The sequence below is a fragment of the Convolutriloba macropyga genome, chromosome 7, assembly GCF_964194025.1.
Source record: "Convolutriloba macropyga chromosome 7, txConMacr16.3, whole genome shotgun sequence".
Lineage (NCBI taxonomy): Eukaryota > Metazoa > Xenacoelomorpha > Acoela > Convolutidae > Convolutriloba > Convolutriloba macropyga.
The window spans coordinates 56,108,942-56,135,827 of NC_134474.1; the positions used below are offsets into that span (position 1 = coordinate 56,108,942).

The window sequence follows — 26,886 nt, forward strand, 5'->3', positions numbered from 1 at the left end:
TCTAAATTTGCGCGTTGACAGAGAAATTACCATCATTTGAGCCAAAGGAATTAGCGAAGACATCTCACGAGGCAACAAAAAACCGCAAATTCGCTGAGTTACGGCCAAAGTCATAATCAGACCAAAATTTGGCTGCAAACAAAAACCAACAATTCAACTGGGCTAAACAACTTATTTCAAGAAAAAAAGTGGTCTAGCTACGCTAAGGGAAAGAAAATTTTTATAGTCACATGCATATTTTTTCAAATTTTCATGCTTGTTTTCACATTAAAAATCTAAGCAAATGTATGGTATTTTAGACAACTAACGCTCAACAACATAACTGACATCAGATGTATGAAGATTATTTTTTCCTGTTTCATCAGTATCATAGTTAACTCAGTAATTTTCAACGTTTTAGCTTTACATGATTCAAGAAACAGCAAAAATGAGGTCTCAATAAGTTTTAAAATAAATTTGGGATCCTTTCAACAATCCAGAACAAAGGCGCAATTTCAATATTTCAACTGAAAAACTTCAGCAGCTCCTCAGCACCTTTCTTACATTTTTTTTCAGCATTTGAGAAACTTTCAAATTCAGCGGATTCAGCGCCTTTCTTACATGATTTCAACACATCTCTTGAAAAACTTCAGCAGCTTAGTTTCTGAGCATCTTTCTTACATATTTTCAGCGCTTCTGAAAATTTCAAATTAAACGGATTCAGCGCCTTTCCGTGCAATTTTACGTGCAATTATGTTGCTCATTATTGCTCATAACGTAGTCAACATGTACTGTCCTTCATCTTTTGCATTTCTGTAGAGCTGTTAATCAATCAAATATCTGTAAATAATTCATTTTTTGAAAACCAAATGAAAAACGACACACTTTCATCTTATCTAACGAAAGGAAGACAATTATACTTAAGCTAGCTGGTTTCATTCAATCAAGTGTTTTGGCTATACACTCCAGCAGCGATAACTGCTTTATCTTAAGAGATGACACAATTCTTAGGTATTTTGCAGATTACCAACTGTTTTTAATTTGGACTGCTCTAGTACAATGCTGTTTAGTCTTGCTACGGTGCTGCTTCTGTGTAGTCCAAATTTCTCAAGGAAAGCGTTGAAATTGGGTAAGGTGAGCGCTGAAATTTTGTGAGACAAGTGCTGAAATTAGTGATAATTATTTAATAAATGCACTGACAGCCACTTAAATATTTTTTTTCAGCGGATAAATTTTACATTATCCGCTTAATGTGCTGAAAAGTTCTGAAAATGTGTAAGAAAGATGCTGAGAATTGAGCAGATTAAGCGGATTATTATGTAAGATTTATCCGCTTAAAATTTCTTTTGCAGCGGTTGTAAGAGCAGTTCTTATATAAATTTTGACGAAATCCTCGACCCGGGAAAGAATTAGATTGAAGCTTTTGTGTCACCAAATTACAAATGTTATTTATGTCAAGCCAAAGACATTACTGGCAAAATGCGTTTGCGTTACAAATCCTAGACTAGAAAAAAACAAGGTAATGAGACTTAATGAATTATTCAAATCAGCCCACTGCAGAAGACCAATATAAAAATTTTCATCTACTCCACTAAAGCGAAACCATTTTGTACTCAACAGTATATTTTTAAAGGTCTTCAAAACAGAAAAATGGTTCCGAGACTACTTTGCTGAGATCTTCTTTTAAAAAATCAGCCTGCAACAGCTTTGTTAGAATACTGGGAAAACAATTTTGTTTCTCTGCCTCAATCCACTAAAATATGACCGTTATTATATTAATTTATTTACTACATCCAGTTTTTGACCAGATGACTCTCTGTTTAAAAAGAACAAAACTTGATGTAATAGTCATTAGGGGGCTGAATTTGCTTAGGCTGGCAGTGTTTTCCATTTACGTCCCCAACAACTGCCTCTTAATTTTGCTACAATAATAGCGTTTCGGAAATATCTGAGGAAAAATAATTCTTCGACCATTGACTTTTGAAAACCGTTTTCAATGTGATTGGCTAATTAATTTAGACAAGCCGTAAAAATTGAGGAGATTCCACAACTGTCGTATTGTTCATTATACTATATATAAACCACACCAAATTGGGTCATCCTAACCTGAGAAATGAAAACCCTAAATAAAGTTTTGCCTCACTTATCCACGACTTCAAATTCTTCCAAATTTTAATTTTAGCTTTTCCTCGTAAGCTTGGGCCATCTGCTTCGTCGCGGATTCCGCCTTATTTCTATTTTGATTTGTTCCGTTCGCGCCTACAGCGGGCAATACTCCACGCTCAGGGTGAAGTTTGATTTCCACTTCATTTCCCATCACTCCATCATGTTTTGATGGCTTCCCAATATTATGTTGCTCATCAACGGAAGCCCGTTCGATGCAACATTTGCCATTAATGCACGGGACGTCACTTGAATGATGCCCTTGGCTCGAGAAACGACCGGGGTCATTTTCTTTTTCTCGTTTTGGTTCCACTTTGCCACAGTCGAAGCTTTTTTGAACATCAGGTGTAACAACTACTCCGGGTTCATCATCAGAATTTGTGTCATCGGTTATTGTGCAGTTGTAAAGTGCGTCTGTGATAGCTGATATTTTGGGACTAATTTTTTTAATTTTGGGAGGTTTGAAAGCCGGGTGAACATTGACCCGCTTCCTTTTGAACTCGTTCATCAACTTCCGATGCAGATCATCCGAGCAATCAATGCGAGCTAAATTAACAGGGAAACGATTTCCAGATTCAAAAGACTTTTTTATCATTTTTGATGTTTTTATTGTAAAATCGAGATTTTGATCTAATATTCAACAGCTACAGACTGAATGGGATCAGAGATAATAAGCGATTGCGAAGTCCGAAAACATTTCTCAATAAATTTCTTTTACGTTTTTCTGTCTACGCGGTTCACCAAAGCTGTTTAAAAGCAAGACATTCATTGGCTAAATCATTGATTTGATCATCGGCGAATTTGAGTTAATTTGAATCCTCAACCCAAAAATTAGGCAAAATTTTCAGCTATTTGATCACAACCGACTTACACTTGTTCTCAAACGATTGGTGATCAGTTGGCTACAGTAGCAAGCTTGGGACAAGGGAGGCCAATTCAAAGTTAATTGTGAGAGATCTAAAAAAAATGGGGCTTGGGGGTAGCTGAAACCGTGGGAGGTCTAAAGTGTGTGGGGTTAGGGGTGAAATGTGGTTAGGGGCAGGGTGGGATGGGCGGGGGGGGGGGGGGGGAATTTAGCGAAATCTACTTAATTTACAGATGTACGAGATTTTTGTGTTCGTTAACAAAACAAAACGCGCAAAAATATCGAGTAGTCTAATATACACTTGTAAACTTCTAAGAAAACTGAACATGCTCTTAATGACACTTCAGCAGTTTATCCCTAAGTGAGGAGGAAAAGTGAGGGGCTCAGACATCATGTCGAGCAAGAATAAAATCGGATAAAAAGATCAAGGGGGCCCAAAAAATTGGTTGGAACTTTAATTGAGAGCAATTCATTACATCTACTTTTGTTGGAAGTAACAATAAAGACAGCAAACGAACAACATACATGTATCACAGGCGAATTTTTTTTAAAAAAAATTGGTGTATAAGAAAGCTACAGATTCTTTCCGAACGCGGGTCCGCAAAAAGAAAGTCATTTAGAGAATGTAAGGCAATTATTTTTTCACTGACAAAAAATTGAAACTTTTGACCAGCGACAGCCGCCTAATGAACATCATCATCACATTCATCAGCCGCTTAAAAAATCAGAGCTAGGAAGGAATTCATTAGCAGCAGAAAGAGTTCTCTCGCATATGTACTTCACATATTTCTAACACCAATATTGTTCACATGAGATATTGTAGCATGCAAGTAGCAAAATAGAGGTCTGAAACGGAAATCTCAAGCTACGCTATTATTAAAAAGACCTGCTCATGATAATGCCCCTTTCAAAACAAATGAGTGCGATACAATTTCATGCAGAATCCGTGGTACAGAGCAGTTAGATTGCCAAAATAGTTGTGAAATAGACTTGGGAGCCAACGAATATAAACTAGGGAGATTAACAGATACAGAATCGAGCTAATGAAGCTGCAACTGCGATCTGTATAACCTATCCCAGAACTCAAAGACCACAACGGAAAGGGTTTAGAGTGAGGTGAGTCATTTATGATTAAAAAAATCTCATGTCAGTCAAGAACTAACTGAACTAGTCTAGGAGACGGCGTCACGCATATAGAACAAATACAATCAGTGAGATAGAAGCTCGAAAAGACGAACAATATCGTATTTTTAAGGTTTGCAGCTTGAAAAAAGACCAGGAAAATGACCGCCAAAATTCTAGAAAACTAAAAGGGTCGGCACGAAAGAAAGCCAAACCAAACCAAAGCCAAAACAGTTTTTGTAGCAAAAAATCGTTTTCTCCTCAACTGCATAGTTGAATAAAACATTGAGTTAGTACATTTTTATAAATCGTTAAGATAAACTTTCAGCGTAAACTCACTGAATCAAGCAAATATTTTCTTTTAAAAAGCCGGCAAACTGCCGAATAGCACCGCAAAATTGACTTCTCCGCCATAAAATGCAGACAGGAGCAGATACAGATTCAAATCGATGGACCGGCACAACTTGCGTCTACAGGAAACGATAGGCTCGGACCACCACCCAATTGTCATAAAAGTTAAGGAGAGAGCCCAAATGGAAAGTCTGCCTACTGCGTGGAAATTAAAGAAAGCGGATTGGAAACAGTTCCAGAAAGCAATGGAGAACTTCCCACTCGAGCCTAAGGCTTCAATGGAACAAGAATACAAACAGTTAGAAAACGCTCTTCTCTCCGCGACAAGAGCATCCGTACCAGTTACAACGAGGAAGAGCTGCAAAGCGTGGTGGACCAAGAATTGTGCAGCAGCTCACAGGAAACTGGTGCAGGCCCGCAGAGAGGCGAAGAAAGATGGATCTCACAGCGTCAAAGTCGCAGAATTAACTCGAGCACGAGACGCCCTGGACAAAATCATACGCCAAATTAAAAAAGATTCATGGCGAGATTTTGCCAGCACCCTATCGCCACGTGTCCCCAGCAGTAGAGAGTGGAACACAATAAGGGGATTGTATTGACGTACGAAAAAGAGGCTACCAGACATACCCCTATTCACGGCGACAGGAAAGCAGGTCACCTCAGAGAGAGAGAGAGAGAGAGAGAGAGAGAGAGAGAGAGAGAGAGAGAGAGAGAGAGAGAGAGAGAGAGAGAGAGAGAGAGAGAGAGAGAGAGACAAAGCAACTATAGCCTGCAAGACATACGCTGAAGTTAGCAGAAAAGAAATAAGAAGAAAGGATGCAAAAGAGGCCTACGTGACCGTGCGAAGGGCGGCAGGGACAACAGATGAAGATGAGGTAAACGACGTCTTCACGGAACTAGAAGTAACCGATGTTCTGGCCAACATGAAGGCGAAATCGCCTGGACACGACAAAGTACATCCCCAGATGCTGAAGAGATTGGGAGAGAACGAAAAAGCTGCCCTCTTGAAACTTCTTAACAGAAGCTGGAAAGAAGGTCGAGCGCCCCACTCATTCAAACTGGCTGTGATTATTCCAATTGTAAAGCAGAACAAACCGGCAGATAAAATAGCATCGCATCGGCCGGTAGCGCTGGTGTCCTGTATTTCTAAGACCCTCAAAAGCATGGTGTGCACACGCTTGAAAGAATGGGCAGCCGAAAACGCAGTCATACCCCGAAAGCAAGCACGCTTCCAGAAGAGAAGAACTCAGGACGTGATTGTCAGCATCTTCCAGTCTGCGATGGACTCCCTCCAGATGAAGCAAAAGACGCTATGTGTAGCAGTGGATTTTAAATCATCCTTTGATAAAGTCTGGAAAGGAGGATTACTAAGAGACCTAGCACGGAATGGTCTGAAAGGTCGGTACTTGCTTTAGCTACGCAGCTGGCTCAGCGACAGACACGCGGAAGTGAAGTTAAATAATAAAATGAGCCCTCCAATTCGCTCAAGGTGTACCCCAGAGGAGTCTCCTTTCGCCGCTTCTTTACTGCCTCGCGGCAGCCAATTTACCCGAAGCAATCAGGAAACGCGGCCCCAAGCTCTGATCAACTAATTCGCAGACGACCTTCCGATTAAGCTGCCATCGGACAAAGCGGAAACAGCCGCAAAAGAGGTGGAGCCTACTTTGGATGCATTAGGAGGGTGGCCCAAGGATAATAAAGTAGAGATCAGCGCAGAAAAGACAGAGACCATGGTTATTTCAGTGGACCCAAAGGAGGTGAACGGCAAATGCCAGCCAACCCTCTTCCTAAACCACCAACAAATAAAGTATAACAAGAACCTCACTATCCTGGGAACTACGATCGAGTCCCAGCTTCGCTTCACTGATCAAACGAAAATGGCAAAAGCGAAATTGATCAGGCGAAACAATATGCTCAAGTCATTGGGAGGAGGAGATTGAAGATTGACAGGAGTGGACATCAGGAGACTTTACAAGTCATGTGTTCGCCCAGGAGGTGCATATGCAATGGAAGTATGGGGACCCTTCCTCTCGAACGACGCCTGGTCACAGCTGGAAACCACAAACACGCAAGCAGCAAGGACTGTCTGTGGCCTAACTCGAGGAACAGCAGTGGGTGCGTCGCTAGCACAGGCCGAACTCATAACCCTCAAACAAGCGGAAGAGGGTGCAGCCAGACTACTGGAACACTGCTTAACTTGAGACGCAACACACCCCCTGAAGATAATGGCAGATCACTCAGGACGAAAAAGGCTGCAATCAAGAGGCGACACAAAAAGAAACGATTTTACAGCGACAGTGCCTGCCAACGCGTCTGTCAGAGAATATTGCAACTTAATCAAAGAAGAAAACCGACTACAAAGACATGAAGTCAACACAGAAGTAAAAAAAAACTGGCACAACCGAGTCTCAAGGGGTGGTACAACGCTCAAATACTGCCCAACGAGGTCAAGACGAGAAAAAGTGACCATACAACTTAGGGCAAACCGGGCACCCTTCTTGAGACACACGATGCACAAGTTTGGCAGTGCAGAGAACCCGGTCTGCGAAATGCGCGACGAGAATGTTGAGGAAACAGCAGAGCACTTCCTCCTACAATGCCGAGGATACAACAGAGAACGATTCCAAATCTTTGGGCTCGAACGCGACCCCAACTACCTTAATGACTACCTGGAGAGCATTACGAAGTTTGTCTCTAACGTTGGCCGCGGCCCCCGGATCAGTGACGCCATCTTACACCGACACACACACACACAAAACACAAACACACACACACACAAACACACACACATGGACCGACAATTCAACGAAGTTTCCTGACTACTCTAAAATTGGAGCTAAAAACTTTTGGGCAACAAAATCTGCTTTTCATATTACTTGTTCCGCAGCAATCAAATCTAACACTAAATTAACGTCCTTATTCTCAAAGTATGCGAATATAACTTGAAAAAAAAGCCAAAGCCCGATGAATCTAAACACTTCTGAATGTAAAAACCAAGAGCACTTACATGTATCCTATCGGTGAATGACAGACAGAATGCAATTTTTATTAGATACAAATCATCTACTGGCGTTGAAAATTAGCCTTAATTGCGACCAGCATCTTGAGGTCGAAAGCGACAAAGCCATAACAAGTGATCTAGCTTCCAAGAGGAGATTTTAGATCTTAATAAATACTCAGAGACCACGAAAGATATTAGGAAAACTTGAGCCAGAGAACAATCTTAACTTTTGTCTTTTTCCACGGCTTAAATAAAAAAAGTCAAACTTTCAGACGAAAAACTAAATTAATTTGAGGCCGTGTCATCTCAGAAATCATGTTTCCGATGACGTGAATTCCTTTTTCTAACATTCTGAAATTTATCCACAAAAGACAAAAAACGAGAACCAAAATCATCTAATCATTCGAATCAAATCATTCAACAAAAGATATAACTGTCTACCGTAGATGCAATCAGAAAAAGATATAACAATACAATCTCATCATTATGATAACAAATTATAATAATTATTAGCTAAAGCAAAAAAATGGTAAAATTAAACATAAACGAGGTCCATTGACCCATTTTGTTCAAGAGAAATCAATAAAAAAAATTGGGCGCCAGAACAAAAAAGTATGAAATTCAAGAAAACTGAAAAAATAGCTGGCAGATTGTCAGAAAATAGACGCAATAGCTTCGTAGATCTGCAGTCGCAAAAAAAAACATTAGAAAAACGACCAAAAAAAAGTCTCGTCATTGAAGGTTGAGATGTTAAATTTTGATTAAGAATCTGTATAACTTATTGCTGCATCTATTAGCTGCTCTCAAATAACCTTCACAGACACTCACTTGACCTTATCTTTGAATTAAAATAAATTAAAGTCAGTTTCAAAGTCAGGAAGTCATTTTTGAAAGTAAGTCACGTGAGACCAAAAATTTCATCACGCGAATGAACAACAAAAAACTCGCTCCAATAAGAGCGAAAAATGATGTCATGTACGCACTTCAGTTGGAATTGAATGAACGACTGAACAAAAAATTCATTGAAAAAAAAATTTTCATTGAAAGAAAAACAGACTAGACCTAGTCGAAACTATGAGTGAACTGGGCAAAACAATTTTTAAAAAAAGGTCAAAAAATTTAAGAAAAACAGAAAATCAAAGTGAAAATGCAGCATGTAAACGAAAAAACCACTAGCAAAAAATTGAAATTTGGTTTAAACAAAAAAACCAGGCCTAGAATGAACTATGAATGGATTGGGAAAATCATTGAGAAAAAATCCGATCCAAAAAATCGAAAAAACAGTAAAAATCAAAGTGAAATTGCCGCATGCGAACAAAAATCACCAGCAAGAAAGCGAATTTTTGGTCAAACACCGTTTTCACTCTACTTTAAAATTAGAGCAAAAAAATTCACGCCGCAAAACCACTCGCTTTTTCGCTCGACTTCCTGTTTCGGCGTGACCAAAATCACTCCAATTTGACTTCAAAAATCATGAAAATGTGTGAACAGATCTTTAAAAAAAGACAGCGCTACAATACAATTGAAATTCTTTGAATTGTAAAACACCAAGAGAAGGGCAATAATAGCCCCAGCTATCGCTGTGCGGCTATTAAATATGAACCAATTCTTCATTGAGCTTCATATTGTCAGCAACAAAAAACACAAATGAATTTCCTGCACTTGCGTGAAAATATATTCTGCTAACCCAGTGTAAAGCTGTCCTCGAATAACGTTCAATTAGAGTGCGATGTTGCTATTTGAAATTAAGATAAGAAGTTTTTGTGAGTGAGAGTCATATGTGATCAAATGCTATTCACACCATGAAAAAACGGCATTTAAGTGTGAAAAACGACGTAACCCGCTGAATTCCGTAGAAAAATTAATATAAATGAGAGAAATTTAATTTTAATTTACAATGAGTCTACAGTTTTCACAAAAAACGATAAAAACATAAAATAATGATTCATTTCAAAGACACGTTCCACAAAACAATTAATAAAATTGTATTGACCTAAAAACAACAGATCGGAAAAATAGACTGGAATTGACGAGGAATGGCATTCGAACAGTTTGAAAAGACAGCGCCCCAAAATAATTCAATTTATTTGCGAATTATGTAGTAACAAAGGGGCAATAAAAGCTCCGCTCTGTTATCTCGCTACTAGAAAAAAAAATTACAGGAAAATTGGTCAACAATCAGCCACTATTTGATTAGTTTATGTAAATTGCTCTGAAACAAAATCACTTCAACAAAAACTCCAGAAAAGAAAGACATAGTTAAGGCCTCACCAAATGTATTGATTGCAAAAAAATTGAATCTTTGCTCAAAACCGAACATCGTCCAGAGAATTTCTCTGATGTCTGACGGGGGGTTGGCTTTAGTAGCAGCTATTTCAAGCTCAGGGGGGCCAGCCTCGCTGAGCGATATAGTATGGGGAACAAGCGACGGCAAACAATAGTTTGATTTAATGTTCTCGTGCTTTATAAATTCATCCCGATTCTCGTGGCCAAAATGTTGTCAGTCAAAAGAAAGCCGGTAAGCAACAAAAAAACCAATTGGACTAAAATGATAGCTGAAATATTGTTTGAGAGGAATCAAAATAGGATATTTTTGCTTAAATCTAAAATTTAACCAAAGAAATCGGAACCAATTATGTCCACGAAACACATTGTGTTCTCAATCGTAGAGCATTGCTTTAGCCAGAGAAGAAAGATAGTACCAGGGTAAAAGGCCGTAAGGTTTTTCAAATGACCTTATTACAGATTTCAGCAGACTGCTAAAAAAAGAATTAGTAAAAAGTAATCAATTTAGGCGCTTTTTTATTTGACTGCTAGAAAAAAATTCCCACCAAATGAGTTCAAGTTTGAAATTCTGAATGACAGAGCAATAGATAACACAAAAATCAAAGAAGTCGTGCTATAAGTTATAGTGTTCATAACAACACATAAAAATTTTGCGTAAAAAAGCACGACCAAAATAATTGCTTCACACTTCAATCGCATTTAAAACGAACGTTCCTGCGTACTTAAAAACCGAATTCGCAACAAAATGTATTGCTAAGCTAGATGCCCACACTGTTCAAAAAATTACTCTGACTAACGGAAAAGAAATTCGCCCACTGCGATGAATGAACAAAAAGTTTTTTCCTTCAGCAAAAATTTGTTGACAATTTTACATCGCTTTTAGGTAAAAACTACGACTTTGTCACATAGCTCCGGTAACAAAACGGGGAGAAAACCAACTCTTCGTGTCTAGGAACGACATCGAAAAATAGTTGGGCTTAGCTCACGGCTATTAAATTTAACTTTGATGTTTAAGTCAACTAAACAAAAAGGCATTAGGTACAGCCCAATTATTGTTTAGCAGCTATCACAATTAATACTAACAACATAAAGCATTACAAAGATAGCCGGCAAACTGTTGGAAAATAGCCGCCGTTAACCCACTTGATTCATATTGGGATTGAAACAGAAAACATAGCTGGCAGATTGCCAGAAAAAAGCCGCAATAGCTTCGCAGATCTGCAGTCTAAAAAAAACAGTAAATAAGACAGACCAAAAATAGTCTTTTTCTTGAAGGCTGAGATTGTTATATTTTGATTAAGAATCTGTATAAGTTATTGCGGCCCCTATTAGCTGCCCTCAAATAACCTTCATTTAGAGTGACACACATTCACTTGACCTGATCTCTTTAAATTAAAGTGAATACAAGTCAATTTCAAAGTGAGGAAGTCATTTTTGAGAGTGAGGAAAGTCACCTGTGACCAAAAATTTAATCACGCGAATCAACAAAAAACTCGCTCCACTGAGAGCAAAAAAAAGACCTCACACACGCACTTCAGTTGAAATTACATGAACGAAAGAACAAAAAGCAGATTTGAAGTGGTTGTGACGTCATATGGTCGTAACAAAAATTTTGACGACGAAATAACATAGCAGGACAGGTCCTGACGTACAATTTAAAAAACCTCATTGGCTAAACAAAAAACTAGACCTAGAACGGACTATGACTGAATTAGGAAAAACATTTTTAAGAAAAAATCAGATCAAAATCTTTAAAAAAAATCAGAAAATCAATGTCAAAATGCGGCATGTGAACAAAAAACCGAGAAATGGACATTTGGTTGAAACAAAAAAAACTAGGCCGAGAATGAACTATGGATGGATTGGGAAAACCACTAAGAAAAAAACAGATCCAAAAAAGCGAAAAAAACAGTAAAAATCCAAGTGAAATTGCCGCACGAGAACAAAAAACTGCGGGAAAGCGAATTTTTGTTCGAACACCGTTTTCTCACTCTACTTTAAAATTAGAGCAAAAAATCACGCCGCAAAACACGCTTTTTCGCTCCACTTCCTGTTCCGGTGCGACCAAAATCAGTACTCCAATTTGACTTCAAAAATCACTAAAATGTGTGAACAGATCTTAAAAAGAGACTGCGCCCCAATACAATTTAAAATCTTTGAATTGTAAAAAACCAAGAGAAGGACAATAAAAGCCCCAGATATCGCTGTGGGACTATTAAAAAATCAGAAGGAAATTGAAAGAATTCTGAGTGCCAAAGTGTTCTTATTTGGTGTGTAGATTCTTCATAATCGGTTAGATTCCAAAATTACACTGAATGCAGATACCAAACTGAACTCTTATAAGCATAATACTAATGCTAGCTAGCAATCGCTTAATGAACTTTGAAAACCTAATGTACTATGACCTGATGAGCTGGCTTTATGTTTTGATTTTGCTCTTTTGACCTTGACCGTATTCACTACATTACGTAATTCAATACTTGAAAGAATTTAAAATCCATTCAGTTGAAACAGTGAGTGAAGTAAGTCAGAAGTCAAGCGTAACAATTGAGACATATGTAAAACGAAAAACGTGATCAAAAGGTAAAACGGATTTAAAACATAGGCAGTAGAATACCAGAAACGACTCGAAGAGGGGGGGAAGGGAGACTTAAATGCTGAAATGGGGATCAAAAAATCTCAAAATAACCTTTTAACCTTGAATATTACCATTAAATCCCAATTACTATAATTTACAAACTAAGCTACTGTTAAAGTCCAATGTTCAAAAATAGAATTCAACGTTCTAAAACAGAAGTCAATATTCCAAAACAAAAGTCCAAAGTACAAGACATGAACAACCTCTAAAAACATTTAAAATACCAATACTCCTCTTCGAGTCGTAAAACAAGAGAGCACCTAAATCATAGCCTCTGAGAGGCTGACGGCGACTATTAATTATTTTTGTTGCAAATGACCGAACTGCATAGCTCCCATTTTTATTGCATCATTTACTTACATTTGTTGTGTTTCGTTAACGTGGGCATATTACCCAGCCAAAATTTTCTGACTTCTTTCACACTTTCAAGCGTTTCAGGAAGCAAAAGACATTCTTGATTAACCACCGCAATCTCTGCTCCAAGGCAGCAGTTTGGGTGTGCCAACCGCCATTGCCGTGGATACAGGCTTTGAACCCTGATTGGTGGTACAGGTGGAGGTGGTGGAGGTGGGTGCGGTACAATTTCCATCGAGGTGAATTCAAATGAATATTGCCTGGTGAACTCCTCTTTACTTAATAATGGATCACTGAAAGGTCTCGCAATCGAAAAGAATCAGATTATTTCTGAGAAAATATTTAATTAACTCTATTTAAATTTATATCAGTGTGATTAAATTTGAATTGTAATTTAAGCAAAATAATGGGTCATTTACAGGATAGAGAAGGAGATGGGCGAAGTTCAGAGATAGATGGAGCGATATTATCTTTATTTGTGCACTTTAATCAAAAACCAAGTCTTTCATCCTTTGGATCTATTTGTCACAATCGAATCGAATTGGTAAGCAGCAACAATGACGCATAAAGCTCTTTGATAAAGGGATATCCCAGATTTTAATGATCGTACAATGTTTTCAGTTGTCATTGTCCAAAAATGTTATTTAGGACCCCATACAAATATTATGATCTTCAGTTGATTAGCAACCCAGCTTCAATTATTTTGGGCCTCTCTATTTCGCAGGTTTTTAAATCCGTGCCCGTCCGAGCCAGAACAACTAATCGCGAAGACAAAATGATAAATCGAGAAAGCGGTAGAGTAGATTTACAGTTGCGATAGTTTAGATAGTTGTAGAGAGGGAGACAATGTTTGTGTAGGGGGTGTTTCAATGCCTGTTGTTGTACTTGTGCTATCTACATTTGTATAATTGTGTTGCGATAATGACTGATGATGATGAATCTCGAGCAGCCTCAAAATGCGGAGTAGATATTTTTGAATAACTCTGGCTAGGATCCAGGCACAGCTGGAGGAGGAATAATTGGTCGCTGTGACTGCGGCTTGTCTGAAACAAAAAAAACCAATGCATATCTGCTCAACGATTTCTCTGATTGAGACAACTAGAATACATGCAAACCACTAAACTTAATCAAACAAAGGTTTTGTATATTACGATCCAGCGCCTCTATATCATCGGGTAGGAGCTTTTGGTCCGTTTCAAATCTTCAATCTTAAAACATTCAAAAAAAGGGGGGCTCAATGCAAGGGAATTCGGCAACTAATAAATGACTGTTCTTTTTTGTCGCCAAATTCCAAAAATTCGGCCTTATTCTTTCATCATGTCGCCCACTATCCGGACCTATTTAGACCAATTCTCAGAGGAAGACGGTTACCTATACCATTACTTTGGGCATACAATTGAATCCGCCGCCTTCCCCTTCTTTTGTTTGCCGTTGTCAGTTAATCCAACTTCAAAATCGCTTTCAAATGAAAGAACGCAAAAATATACCAATAGTTTGTGTTGCAAAGAAGATAAAAGTGAGCATAAACAACAGCATTTACAACTCAATTTTGTTTTTTTTTCTACCAGTCAAATTGCCCTCTAACGACGGGCGGGGTGATAACCAGTGGCCTATCATAGATCACTATTGAGACTTAAAATGAAGAATGTAACCAATTCGATCACAATTTTATGATTTTTGATTTGAAGTAAACTGTCACCCGTTTAGTTGTGATTGCTTAAAATTTTGAATGGGAGATCAAATTAGATCAAACAAAATTTTAGTTGATAACCAAAACTGGGGAGGACTTGAGTTGGGTTTGTGGGGGGGGGGGGGGGGGGGGGTTGGGCTCAAAATTTTAAGAACCGCCCTTCAAACCTTGAAATTTTCTTCTTAAATAGTTTCAAAAACTCACATACTTAGCGACTAGTAAGGCTATAAGAGCGCTTCACCTGTTTATCACGTTTTTGAGGACGAAAAGTTAAAAGGGATAGACGATAGGTAAGCAAAAAATCCCGCAGAAAAATACCACGGGACTAACTGAACTGCTACAAACTTCGTTTGAACAACAAAAGCTCAAACGCACTCAATTTTTGAAATTAAATGGTTGCTAAGGTCATAAAAACATCACTAGCATTCATCGAGAAACATTATTGAACATAACCGACTAAACGTCGAGAGAATTAACCTCGAACGACTAGTGGGAGCTCTAATCAATTGCAGCCTGCTTCAGTTGGGGGGGGGGGGGAGGGGGAGCTTAAAAGGGATTAAGAAGTTCAATAGTGGCCTTCAAATAACCACATTAGAGGTTAACATATACCACTATTAAGTTAAAAATGGCACCAGTTTCGGCGCACTTTTCATTTGACTTTTAGTATTAAATTGCCGCCAATTGAGTTCAGCCGCCTGAAATTGTGATTGAGAGAGAATATTAGATCACGCGAAACGCAAAAAGTCAAGGTCGTAAAAGTCACTCGAAAATTCAAAATTATCAAGCGAAAATTTTGCATAAAAAAGACACACATGTTTACAATAAATGCTATGTACATCGATCAAGAGCAATTAAAAACATACCCGGCAGATTGCCGGAAAATAGCCGCCGTTGATTCCCATAACTCTATTGGGATTGAAAGAAAAGAAAATATCAACAAAAATTGATATTTGTACAAAAGCATTTTTAAGTGCGATTCATTTTGATGTCATTTCGTAGTTGAACATACTCCTGTCTCTCAGTGAGAGGCTACAGGGTCTAGCATCAATACCAATAAGCATTATAAATAGTAACTAAAACTTATGAGAACTAAGTTCAAGTACCGGGCATCTAAAAATGGGCTTTATGGGTTTATCTCGTTTCTATCTCTGACTTTGATTTTTTTAATACTGACTCTCTTCATTTTGAATTGCTTTGCTGAGCAGCTGCTGTTTAAAAGGACTTTGAGCAGAATGACAGAGGAGTGAAACTAGCCTAGAGAAGTCAAAAAGATTTCACGCAAAATGTCAAAAAAGCGGCAAAATGGTAAAGCGAAAAAAAGTTCGACGAAGTAAAAAAAAAATACGTTCGCAATAATAGCCGGCTGAGAAGATGAGGGCGGCTATTAAACATTAGTCAAACTGCTACACGTGAAAAAAAGCTTACTCAAAAAACCAAACATCAATTTCTCACTCAATTATTTTTACAGCAATTTGAAAAAATCTTTTACGCCCTTAAAAATCAGACTTCTCATTGACATGAAAAAGTCGAAAAATGTGTGAAGAGATCTTAAAAAATGACAACGCAGCAACACAGTCCAAATTTGAAAACAATCCTTTGAAAACAGTTAAAGATCTAAGTCGCCAGAACTAAAGATTGATCAGCGTGAATAAAACAATTAGAAACAATGACAACATAGCCGACCAACGTCGAAAGAATTGCTTCACAGGACTGTTGAGGGTTTTCCTTTGGCAGTAGCTTGTTATGTTTAGTCTCATTGCCGTGGGGGGTTGTTGCAGAACAAAAGCTCCAAACTTTGAAAATAGAAATATACCTTCAAACCATAAATTATAGCTCCACAGAGTTTTGGTGAAACGTAAATTTAGAAACTAGTAGAGCTTTAAGAACACTGAACCCCCACTTGATGCCCTCTGGCGGAGCCAGGCTATCACTTTCTTTATTAGAAAAACACAGCCTCTGACGAAAACTCGATTAAACGAAGAATGGCATCTCTTTAATCGAAATAGCAATCTTCGAAAACTCCGCTAACTAATTTAATATGTTTGCTTTGCACAAAACATCGCCTTCGTCGTTCTTAAGTGGTCTTCAAAACATGTTGACAAAAAATGTACACAAGCTACAATAAGGATTGTTCGATTGAATATGAAATATTAAATACTTCTGCTGCTTTTGGAGGGATAGCTCTTTTTGCCCTTTCTGAACATGGGCGGAGGTGGGAAGTCGTCAATCCAATTAAACCTCTTCTCAAACTCATCCATGGAGCTCTCTGGTAGCACTCGGTCTGAAACAAGTCAAATTATTCCTTAAAAATGTGTCTCGAACAGTTGAACAAAATTGACTTCATTGTTGCGTAGATACTTCCAAAGGAAACTAAAAAAACCCGTTCAAAATGCCAAAAAAAATTCCTTGCCAGAATTCAACGTATACATCCTCATAAATTGAAATGCTTTGAACTTTTGTCCATTTAAAAAACCGATTTTCTGAGCGAAGATACGTGTGTCTCTGCATAAATTCTAGATCGCGCAAATTTCTGGCTTAACATCTGGAACCCCTTAGCAGTACTCGATAAGCGCCAGAAGTTCTCAGTTACTTCAGCAGAATAACGTAGCTTACACCTAATTACAATAGATTATGCCTATAAGATTGGCTTCGCATATGCATCATTACTGTCTCTACTAAACGATTTGAAGTGGGTTGGTACGATACTGTGGGATTGTCTTAGTGGGATTGTCAAGATTTCCAACTTACCCATTGATTGAGACGGGATATTACTACTGAACAAGCGCCTGAAACACAATATATCATACTTCATTTTTTGATGGGCTAATTAACTCTACTCTTCAGGTATAAAATAAATTGCTCACCCGACAATCTCCCGATAATATTTCGTCACATGATCTATGTAATGCAATTTCAATACCTCGTAATAATCGAACAACAAACAAATAACCAACTTCAGATTCTTTCGATCATTCTTCAGTCCTAGTCAGTTCTCCAACCCTCTAGAATTAAATCTCAATCCATACAGACGTGTAAAGTACAAACCCTTTGCTTCTCTTAAACATACCCGGCAGATTGCCGGAAAATAGCCGCCGTTGATTCCAATAAGCATGATTGGGATTGAACGAATAGAATATATTGAAACATACCCGGCAGATTGCCGGAAAATAGCCGCCGTTGATTCCAATAAGCATAATTGGGATTGAACGAATAGAATATATTGAAAAAAAAAAGATTTTTGTAAAAAAATATTTTTTAAGTCCGATTTATTTTGATGGCATTTCGTAGTTGAACATACTTCTGTTTCTTAGAGAGAGGCTACAGGGGCTACTATCAACACCAATAAGCATTAGAGGTGGTAACTAAGACTTATAGGAACGACGTTCAAATAGCGGGCATCTAAAATTGGGCTTTATGGGTTTATCCCGTTTCTATTTCTGACTTCAATTTTTTATACCGACTCTGTTCAATTTGAATTGCTTTGCTTAGCAACTGATGTTCAAATTCACTTTTAGCAGAATGAGAGAAGAGAGAAACTAGCCTAGAGAAGTCAAAAAGATTTCACGCAAAATGTCGAAAAAGCGGCAAAATGGTAAAGCGAAAAAAAGTTTGACGAAGTAAAAAAAAATACGTCCGCAATAATAGCCGGCTGAGAAGATGAGGGCGGCTATTAAAAAAAAGATTTTTGTACAAAAATATTTTTTAAGTCCGATTTATTTTGATGGCATTTCGTAGTTGAACATACTTCTGTTTCTTAGAGAGAGGCTACAGGGGCTACTATCAACACCAATAAGCATTAGAGGTGGTAACTAAGACTTATAGGAACGACGTTCAAATAGCGGGCATCTAAAATTGGGCTTTATGGGTTTATCCCGTTTCTATTTCTGACTTCAATTTTTTATACCGACTCTGTTCATTTTGAATTGCTTTGCTTAGCAACTGATGTTCAAATTCACTTTTAGCAGAATGAGAGAAGAGAGAAACTAGCCTAGAGAAGTCAAAAAGATTTCACGCAAAATGTCGGAAAAGCGGCAAAATGGTAAAGCGAAAAAAAGTTTGACGAAGTAAAAAAAACATAGCAGGACAAGTCCTGACGTACAATTCAAAGAATTTTCATTGACTTAACAGAAAACCAGACTTAGAACGGACTATGAATGGATTGGGAAAACCATTTCTAAAACAATCAGACGAAAAAAAAACAAAAAAACAGAAAATCAATGTCAAAATGCTGCTAGGGAGAACAAAAAACCACTAGTGAGATATTTAATTTTGATTCTAACAAAAAACTAGGTCCAGAATGAGCTGTGAATGGATTGGGAAAACTATTTAGAAAAAATCCGATCCAAAAAATTGAAAAAACTGTAAAAATCAGAGTGAAATTGCCGCATGTGAACAAAAAACCACTACCGAGAAACCGAATTTTTGTTCAAACACCGTTATCTCACTCCACTTTAAAATTAGAGCAAAAAAAATTCACGCCGCAAAACCACTCGCTTTTTTGCTCCATTTCCTGTTTCGGCGTGACCAAAATCACCACTCCAATTTGACTTCAAAAATCATGAAAATGTGTGAACAGATCTTTAAAAAAAAGACAGCGCCCCAATACAACTCAAATTCTTTGAATTGTAAAAAAAAAATACGAGCGCAATAATAGCCGGCTGAGAAGATGAGGGCGGCTATTAATAAGAAACACACCTATAAATTTCTACAACAATGTTAAGTTTCAAAGCCCGATACTAACTGTTGATTACTATTCATCTGTTGCGGGGCGAGTCCATTGCTCATGTTGGAAGCAGCACTGGGACTCCTGGATGCTGGATTACTTGGGGGAGGAGGGGGAGGTACCCTTTTCGTTGCACTCGAGGGAGGGGCGGGCGCTGGAGGAGCAACTCTGTTTGTAGTTGGGGGCACATTTGCATCTGTATCACAGCAGAAATCAAGAGTTAATAGAATTCATTCACATGATGCGGCTCAGATGGTTTGCCATCTATTAATAAAAAATAACAAGAGAGAACTTGACAGAAATTTTTGAAAAGTCAAAATGTTCTTATTTGGTGTGCAGATTCTGTATTTTTGTTAGATTCTAAAATTATACTTAAATAACTCAGCTTCTATACTAAAGGTTGTAAGCAAAATACTAAGGTCAGCTAGAAATAGCTTTAATGAACTTTGATAACCTTATGCACTACGACTAAATGATCGGGCTTTATATGTTTATCCCGATTCATCCGACTTTGACCGTATTAGCTACATTGCGTATTTTAATGCATGGGAGAATTTAAAACTCATTCAGTTGAAACATTGAGTGAGGTAGGTCAGAAGTCAAATGTGAAAAAACGTGACTTATGTAAAACGAAAAACGTGATCAAAAGGTAAAGCGAATTAAAAAACATAGCAGGACAAGTCCTGACGTACAATTCAAAAAATTTTCATGGACTAAACAAAAATTAAACCTAGAATGGACTATGAGTGAATTGGGAAAACCATTTCTGAAAAAATCAGATGAAAAAAACAAAAAAAAACCAGAAAATCAATGCCAAAATGCTGCTAGGGAGAACAAAAAACCACTAGTGAGCTATGTAATTTTGATTCTAACAAAAAACTAGGTCCAGAATGAGCTGTGAATGGATTGGGAAAACTACTTAGAAAAAAATCCGATTCAAAAAATCGAAAAAACAGTAAAAATCAGAGTGAAATTGCTGCTGCATGTGAACAAAAAACCACTACCGAGAAACCGAATTTTTGTTCAAACACCGTTTTCTCACTCTACTTTAGAATTAGAGCAAAAATTCACGCCGCAAAACCACTCGCTTTTCCGCTCCATTTCCTGTTTCGGCGTGACCAAAATCACCACCTCAATTTGACTTCAAAATTCATGGAAATATGTGAACAGATCTTTAAAAAAAAGACAGCGCCCCAATACAATTAAAATTCTTTGAATTGTAAAAAACGTCAGTCTTGACCAAAAATTCAATGAAATATCATTGACTAAACAAAAAACAACCTAAAAAGCACTATGACTGGATTAGGAAAACTATTTAGAAAAAAACGTATCAAAAAATAAAAAAAAAAACCACTCGCTTTTTCGCTTCACTACCTGCTTCGGCGTAAACAAAATCATCGCTTATATTAGACTTCAAAAATCATGAAAATGTGTGAGCAGATCTTGAAAAAACCGCCGGAAGACTCCAGAATCGACTCGAAGTAACACTTAACTTTCACCCCAGCCAACAACTTACTGCTAAAACTATTAACTTCATAATACCATTCAATTTGAAACAAAAAAGCGAGGATACTATAAGGAAAAAATTTAGAACATCTTTTGCATGTTTTTTAAAGTTGCGACTCCAGAGCCATTGTATGCAAAAGATTATCTGGTAGATTTTAATTGTCTTCAAAATATGATAATCAAATAAACATAACCTAAAAAAAATTCTACGAAAATTGCAAAGTCATGCTAAGTGTTCTCAGCACAACTTAAGAAACAGTTCCCTCAAAATCATTGAGCACCAAATAGTTCCCTCAAAACACAAAACATGAGCACTAACTAAAGACAAAAATCTGCAGAATTGATTAAATTATTTTTTGAAAGTGTGCCATCAAAGATAAGCTTGTTTTCACTTAGTAAGAATATCCTTACAAACAGCCCTAAAAAAACAAATAAAAATAAACAAATTGCCATGAAATGCAGAAAAAAGAAAAAAAATAAGGCCATAAAACTCCAAATACATCAAGCTTAAGCGGAAAATGGTTTAATTTTGCTTGTTCTCTACAGTTAGGAAAAACTTAATGGATATTGCCGAATTCAAACATAACCGACTAAACGTCGGAAGAATTGCTCTCGACCAACTAGTGGGAGCTCTCATCAATTGCAGCCTCCTTTAGTCAGGGGAGCCTAAATGGGACTTAGAAGTTCAATAGTGGGCTTCAAATCACCACATTATAGGTTAACATTTACCACAATTAAGATATACCACAATAAGTAAAAAATGGCACGTTTCGGCGCACTTTTCATTTGACTTTTAGTATTACATTGCCACCAATTGAATTCAGCTGCTTGAAATTGTGATTGAGAGAGAATTTTAGATCACGCGAAACGCAAGAAGTCAGGGGCGTAAAAGTCACTCGAAAAGTCAAAATTGTCAAGCGAAAACTTTGCATTAAAAAGACACACGTTTACAATAATTGCTATGAACTTCGTTCAAGAGCAACTAAACAGCCATAAAAACAAACATAAAAGCTAATGGCAAAAAAAGCACAGAATTTTAAACAAAAAATGTACAAAAACCACTAAAAAGCGTCCAAAACGAATAAATACAAAAGCTCAAGATTGCATATAAAACTCTAATATATGATTGAGATAAACCAGAGACTTCTCAATATTGTTTAGACAAACCACTTTACCAGAAAAAGTAAACTAGAAACTAAAAAGCTGCTTCCAAAAAGCCGCACATGATCATTAAAAATTTGCTCGCTCAGCTAATTGTTTTTCACAACAACTTTTCTCGCTCTGTCTCAAAAACGCGGTATGGATAGAAAATCACTCTGCTCTCCAATTCGTTCAGCCGTTTGACCTAAACACATGCGGCGTTGACTTTTACATCCTGGTTTAAATGTAAAAGACGCTCCACCAATACTCCTCTTCGAGTCGTAAAAAAAGACAGCTCCCCGATACAAATCAAATTCTTTGAATTTTAAAAAAAGAAAGCACCTAAATAATAGCCGTTGAGAGGCTGACGGCGGCAAATCATTTAACGCAAACCTCGACAAATTGAAGTATTTACACGATCACCTGATTAAATAGTTCAGTAGGAATCAGTGAAGATCGTCAATGACGACACCTTCTGCAACGTAATGTAACCCTCAAACATTGTGGAGGACTGCCCAAAAACAGATTGCTGGATTAGCTGCGAAAGATTAGTCTTGCGTGCCGTATAATAAAGATATAAACAGATACAGATATAAGTTGAAAATTTTGGCGCGCAAAAAGCTATGTAAAAAAATCAGCGATAAATAAATAAAGCTTGTTAAAATTCATTAGGCAGGAGCCTTTTTATTAGGGACTTATTACACATATGAGTTCCTTTGACATTAGATTAATAAAAATTAAACATTAGTTTTAAAGTGCAAGTCATTTTAATGAGTGAGGTAAGTCACGTACGATCAAAATCTAATCGCGAAAATGAGTTTAAAACTTAGTGAGAGAAGTCATTCAGAAAATTTCATTCAGACTTTTTCAGCTTGGCTGTGAAAAAATGTAAAACGAAAAAGAGCGTCAGACGACAAAACTAAAAAAACCAACGACACCGCAGCTTTTAAGAACCTGTTGACTGATTTCTAAAGTACATCCAGTTGAAACACTGAGAGGCAAGCCAGAAGTCAATCAAGAAAACCGTGACTTGTGTAAAACGAAAAACGTACATTGAAAAGTAAAGCAAATGAAAGGTAAAACAAAGTACAGGTCAGCTCTGAAATTAAAGAATTTCCGTTGAGCGAAATAACAACTAGATCTCAAATTGAATGACGATAAAATTCCCCTTAGAAAAAAATACAAAAAATTTTAAAAGAAACTAAAAACAAGTAAAATTTTTAACTACAAAAAAAATAATTATCAAAAACAAATTTTTGTACAAACATCGTATTTGCATCCTACCTTAGAAAATATTTCACAAATGCCTTTTACCTCCACTTCAATAATCGGCAGGCGTGTCAAACTGAGCACTCCAATGTGACTAACAATAATAGAACTTTTGAAGCGAAAAAATATTCAAAAGAACCCCTTTTTTAGGTACAGTAAAACCACATTAGAGGTTAACGTATACCACTATTCAGATTTAAAGTGAAAAATGGCAGCAGTTTCGGCGCACTTTTGATTTGACTATTATTATTAAATTGCCGCCAATGGAGTTCAGCTGCTGGAAATTGTGATTGAGAGAATATTTTAGATCACGCAAAAACGCAAAAAGTCAAGGGCGTAAAAGTCACTCGAAAAGTCAACAAGCAAAAATTTTGCATAAAAAGACACACACGTTTACAATAATTGCTATGAATTTCGTTCGAGTGCAATTAAAAACTTTATTAACAACCTAACTACGAATTGACCACGAAGCCACAGCGAGAAGCGTAAAATCAGAAAAATAGGTAAAAACCTTTAAAATCAGAAAAATCGGCGAAAATTTTCGTAAACAAAAACAAATCTAACTGATAATCAATTAGTTATACAGTTTAGATTACTGAAAGAAACACTTTTGATAGGAAGAGTAGGAGTTAAAACAAAAAACTGCTGTGAAAAAGCTGGACGTGATTGAAAAATTTTGCTTGTTTATCGAAAATTTTTTCACACCTTCTTTTCTCGCTCTCTCTCAAAAAACGACAAGAACATAAACCAACCTCTTTTCTTTCTACTCTTTAATTTGCTCAGTCCTTTCACTTAATACTTGAATTTTAAATCCTGTTTTAAATACACTCTAAAAATTATCGACAGAAAAGACGCTCCGCCAATACTCTTCGAGTCGTAAAAAATGCAGAGACCAAATACAATCCAGTTCTTACATTGTAAAAATAGGCGCGCAATAATAGCATGATGAGACGATGACGGCGGCTATTAATAAACCAAAAAACGGCTAAAATTGATAACTTTCGGCACTATTCTGTCGAACAGGCTGGTCAAATGGGTCGGACGAAAAAAAGGTCAAGCGAAAAATCGCATAACAAAAAACACGACTAATATAGCTGCTAAAAATGTTTGAGAGCAATTAGAAATCCTGCAGACAACCAGTGCTCTTTTTACAACTTTTGTTGTAAAAATATTCCGAACTTACTTAAGGGAGCAGCAACAGGGGGTCTCGTGGGAGGTGGAGGAGGTCTTTGGGGTCTCTGAAGAGGAGGCCTCGCAGGAGGTACAGCTGGTGGCTGTCTGCCAACAGGAGTAGTGGCATCAACACTTGGTGGCTGCTGTGGAGCTCTAAACCGCGGTGGTTGTGTTGGTATCTAAAACAAGAACATTCAATGAAAGCAGTTGTTCATCTCAAGCAATTACTCAAAAATGACTTATGCGTGGTAAAGGCTTCCACTTTATGAGACAAGCTTTGATTACATATGCCTGACTACTCTAATATTGGCTAGGCGATATAGAGCAAGACGACACCGGGCGGCCCATAATTGTAATTTGGTTTATGATCATCCTCAAACCTATTTGTTCTTATAGCCAAGTCCATTATGAATGGACATCAAACTACCATACTCGTTCTCTAAAAACGTTTATCTTGTTGAAATGAGTTTTTATGCGACAAAGAGGAAAATGATTATTTGAGCTCATCAGACCGTTGCATGTTCAAGCCTTTCGGTTTGCAATACAGACCTGTGGAGCCTGGTTTCGAGGAACCGGAGGAGCAAAATTCCTCTGCGGCACAGACTCGGGTGCAGTTCTATCCTTTATCGGAGGTGGGGGTGGTCTTTGAATGGGAACGGGTGGCCGGGGTCTAGGGGCAGGAGGCTGTACTGTGGGTGCAGGTGGCCTCGGTGCAGGAGCAATTGGAGCAGGAGGTCTCTGAGTAACTGGTGGAACGGGGGCGGGAGGGCGCTGAACACCCGGGCTTGTTGGGGCTGGTGGTCTCACCATAGGTGACGGTCCTCTGTTGGGTTGGGGCGCTCTTACTGACGAGGGCTCTGCAGGTGTACTTGGTTTCCGAGCACCCGATGAGTTAGCAGGTCGCAGACTTTTGAGAACTAACACAAAAATGCAAGATGATTGTCATGCGCAAAAAACGACTTCAAATATACCAACTTCGAAGTGTCAAAATCATTGACAGCTTGCAATTAACACAGAGAGCGCGTATTTCTAAATACTCCTAAATTATTCTTGCTTCTTGAGCTACATCTTATTAGACAATTCCAACGAATAAGCACGTATTAGTTCGTCCACAGAGCTCTGGAGACATATTATTCACGTTGACGGATCCAGTAACCGTACTTACTCTGAGAGGGATCGAAGCCAGGCATTCCAGGTCCGGCTGAGCTACTGGCAGGTGCTTGCCCACCTCCGCCGCCTCCACTTCCACCTGCTGGTTTGGCTCCACCTAGAACATCCTCATTTAGACGCCTGTATCTCACTCCATTAACGGATTTAAGATAGATCCACCTCGTCATCGTGAATGCTAACTTAACTAAGCCCAAGGGATGTGATAAATTTCTTATGTGGCTTCGGAAATAAGTATTGGCATCGTGGTTTCATCATGGCACAAAAGATACTGCCAAGTTAAAAAATAATCAGAGAAAAGAACGCAGAGTAAGTTTTTGACGAGCAATAATCGCCACCAAATTCTTAGACGTCAGTCAGCAATATTTTAATAACAGTAATTTATCATTGCCTACAGCATATGCAAATCACTCAGAAATGGGCAGCTGTTTACAGTCATTGCGCTATATTTCATTTTGATCGCTGCTTACGATTGATGTGCATATGAAGCTTTGAAATAGTATGCATAAATGATTGTTTTGAGCTATTCAATGACAATCAGGGGAAGCGTTCGCAATTTAAGCTGTTTCGGTTTGCTGTTCGTTTCGTTAACCAATAAATCTCTAAACAATGTTAAAATCATCGATCATGAATGCGTTTCTCTGTTAAACAAGATTCTGTTACAATGCACCTCAATGAGACATAACATGCGAACCTCACAGCCAAAAACAGTATTGAGGGTAAAAACTAAATAAGAGTCAAAAGATAAACAGAATTGGGTGTTTGGATATAGAACATTGCGAAGTATATGAGTACTGTCATTCTGTTTCACAAAATAGTGAACTCACGACTGGACCATAGCAATCTAAGGTTACCTTGCGATTCAAAATTGGGCAAAGAATAGTGAAGAGAGGGAGATTGTCATACTTGACACAAAAGTACAAACCGAAAATGTTATGGTTCTATTCTAGTTAACCCTTGATCGTCGATGATCCAGAGTGATACAAATCCGAGTAACACACCAGTATGGTACTTAAAGTTCGACAAACCTCCTGCGGATCCACCACCACCACCTGCAGCTTGGACTCCACTCCTGTCATTGATCTCGTCTTTGGGCACCTTCTTCAACTTAATCGCACCTTTATTCTGGATCGAGTTCAACAGAGCACCTCTCGCATTCGCATCGTTCTTGTTCAGCTTCGGTGGTGCAACAGGGCCTGGCGGCGGTGCCGGTGGAGGAGGTCCTGCAGGGGGAGGGGGTGGTGGAGGAGGCATGATTCAGTCGTAAAGGGGAGACTAATGATGACTGCCGAGTAGGATATGCACTTCACAATTGGGAAAACGTTTTCGTTAAGATATAGACAGATTTGCGAAGATGAAGAGAAAGCATCCTCATCTGAAACTTACATTTTTAACATAATTAAAGGTTATTTATTGTTCAAATGCATACGAACGTCAAATTTATAACAATCAAAATGAG

General features: G+C 37.9%; 2 protein-coding genes across 2 annotated transcripts; both read right to left on the reverse strand.

Moving 5' to 3' along the window:
* Positions 1 to 2,134: 2,134 nt before the first annotated feature.
* On the reverse strand, positions 2,135 to 13,004 carry LOC142343078 (uncharacterized). Its single transcript, XM_075394764.1, has 2 exons — positions 12,766 to 13,004; positions 2,135 to 2,688 (listed from the first exon to the last, which is right to left on the reverse strand). The coding sequence occupies exons 1-2, from the start codon at positions 12,992 to 12,994 to the stop codon at positions 2,135 to 2,137; spliced, it is 783 nt and encodes a 260-aa protein (XP_075250879.1). The 5' UTR covers positions 12,995 to 13,004.
* Positions 13,005 to 13,083: 79 nt separating this feature from the next.
* Positions 13,084 to 26,816, reverse strand: LOC142343178 (uncharacterized). Its single transcript, XM_075394881.1, has 8 exons — positions 26,456 to 26,816; positions 25,426 to 25,527; positions 24,810 to 25,177; positions 24,271 to 24,439; positions 19,191 to 19,368; positions 17,198 to 17,235; positions 16,608 to 16,730; positions 13,084 to 13,802 (listed from the first exon to the last, which is right to left on the reverse strand). Exons 1-8 carry the CDS (start codon positions 26,679 to 26,681, stop codon positions 13,747 to 13,749), a joined length of 1,260 nt encoding a protein of 419 aa, XP_075250996.1. The 5' UTR covers positions 26,682 to 26,816; the 3' UTR covers positions 13,084 to 13,746.
* Between the last annotated feature and the right edge of the window lie 70 nt (positions 26,817 to 26,886).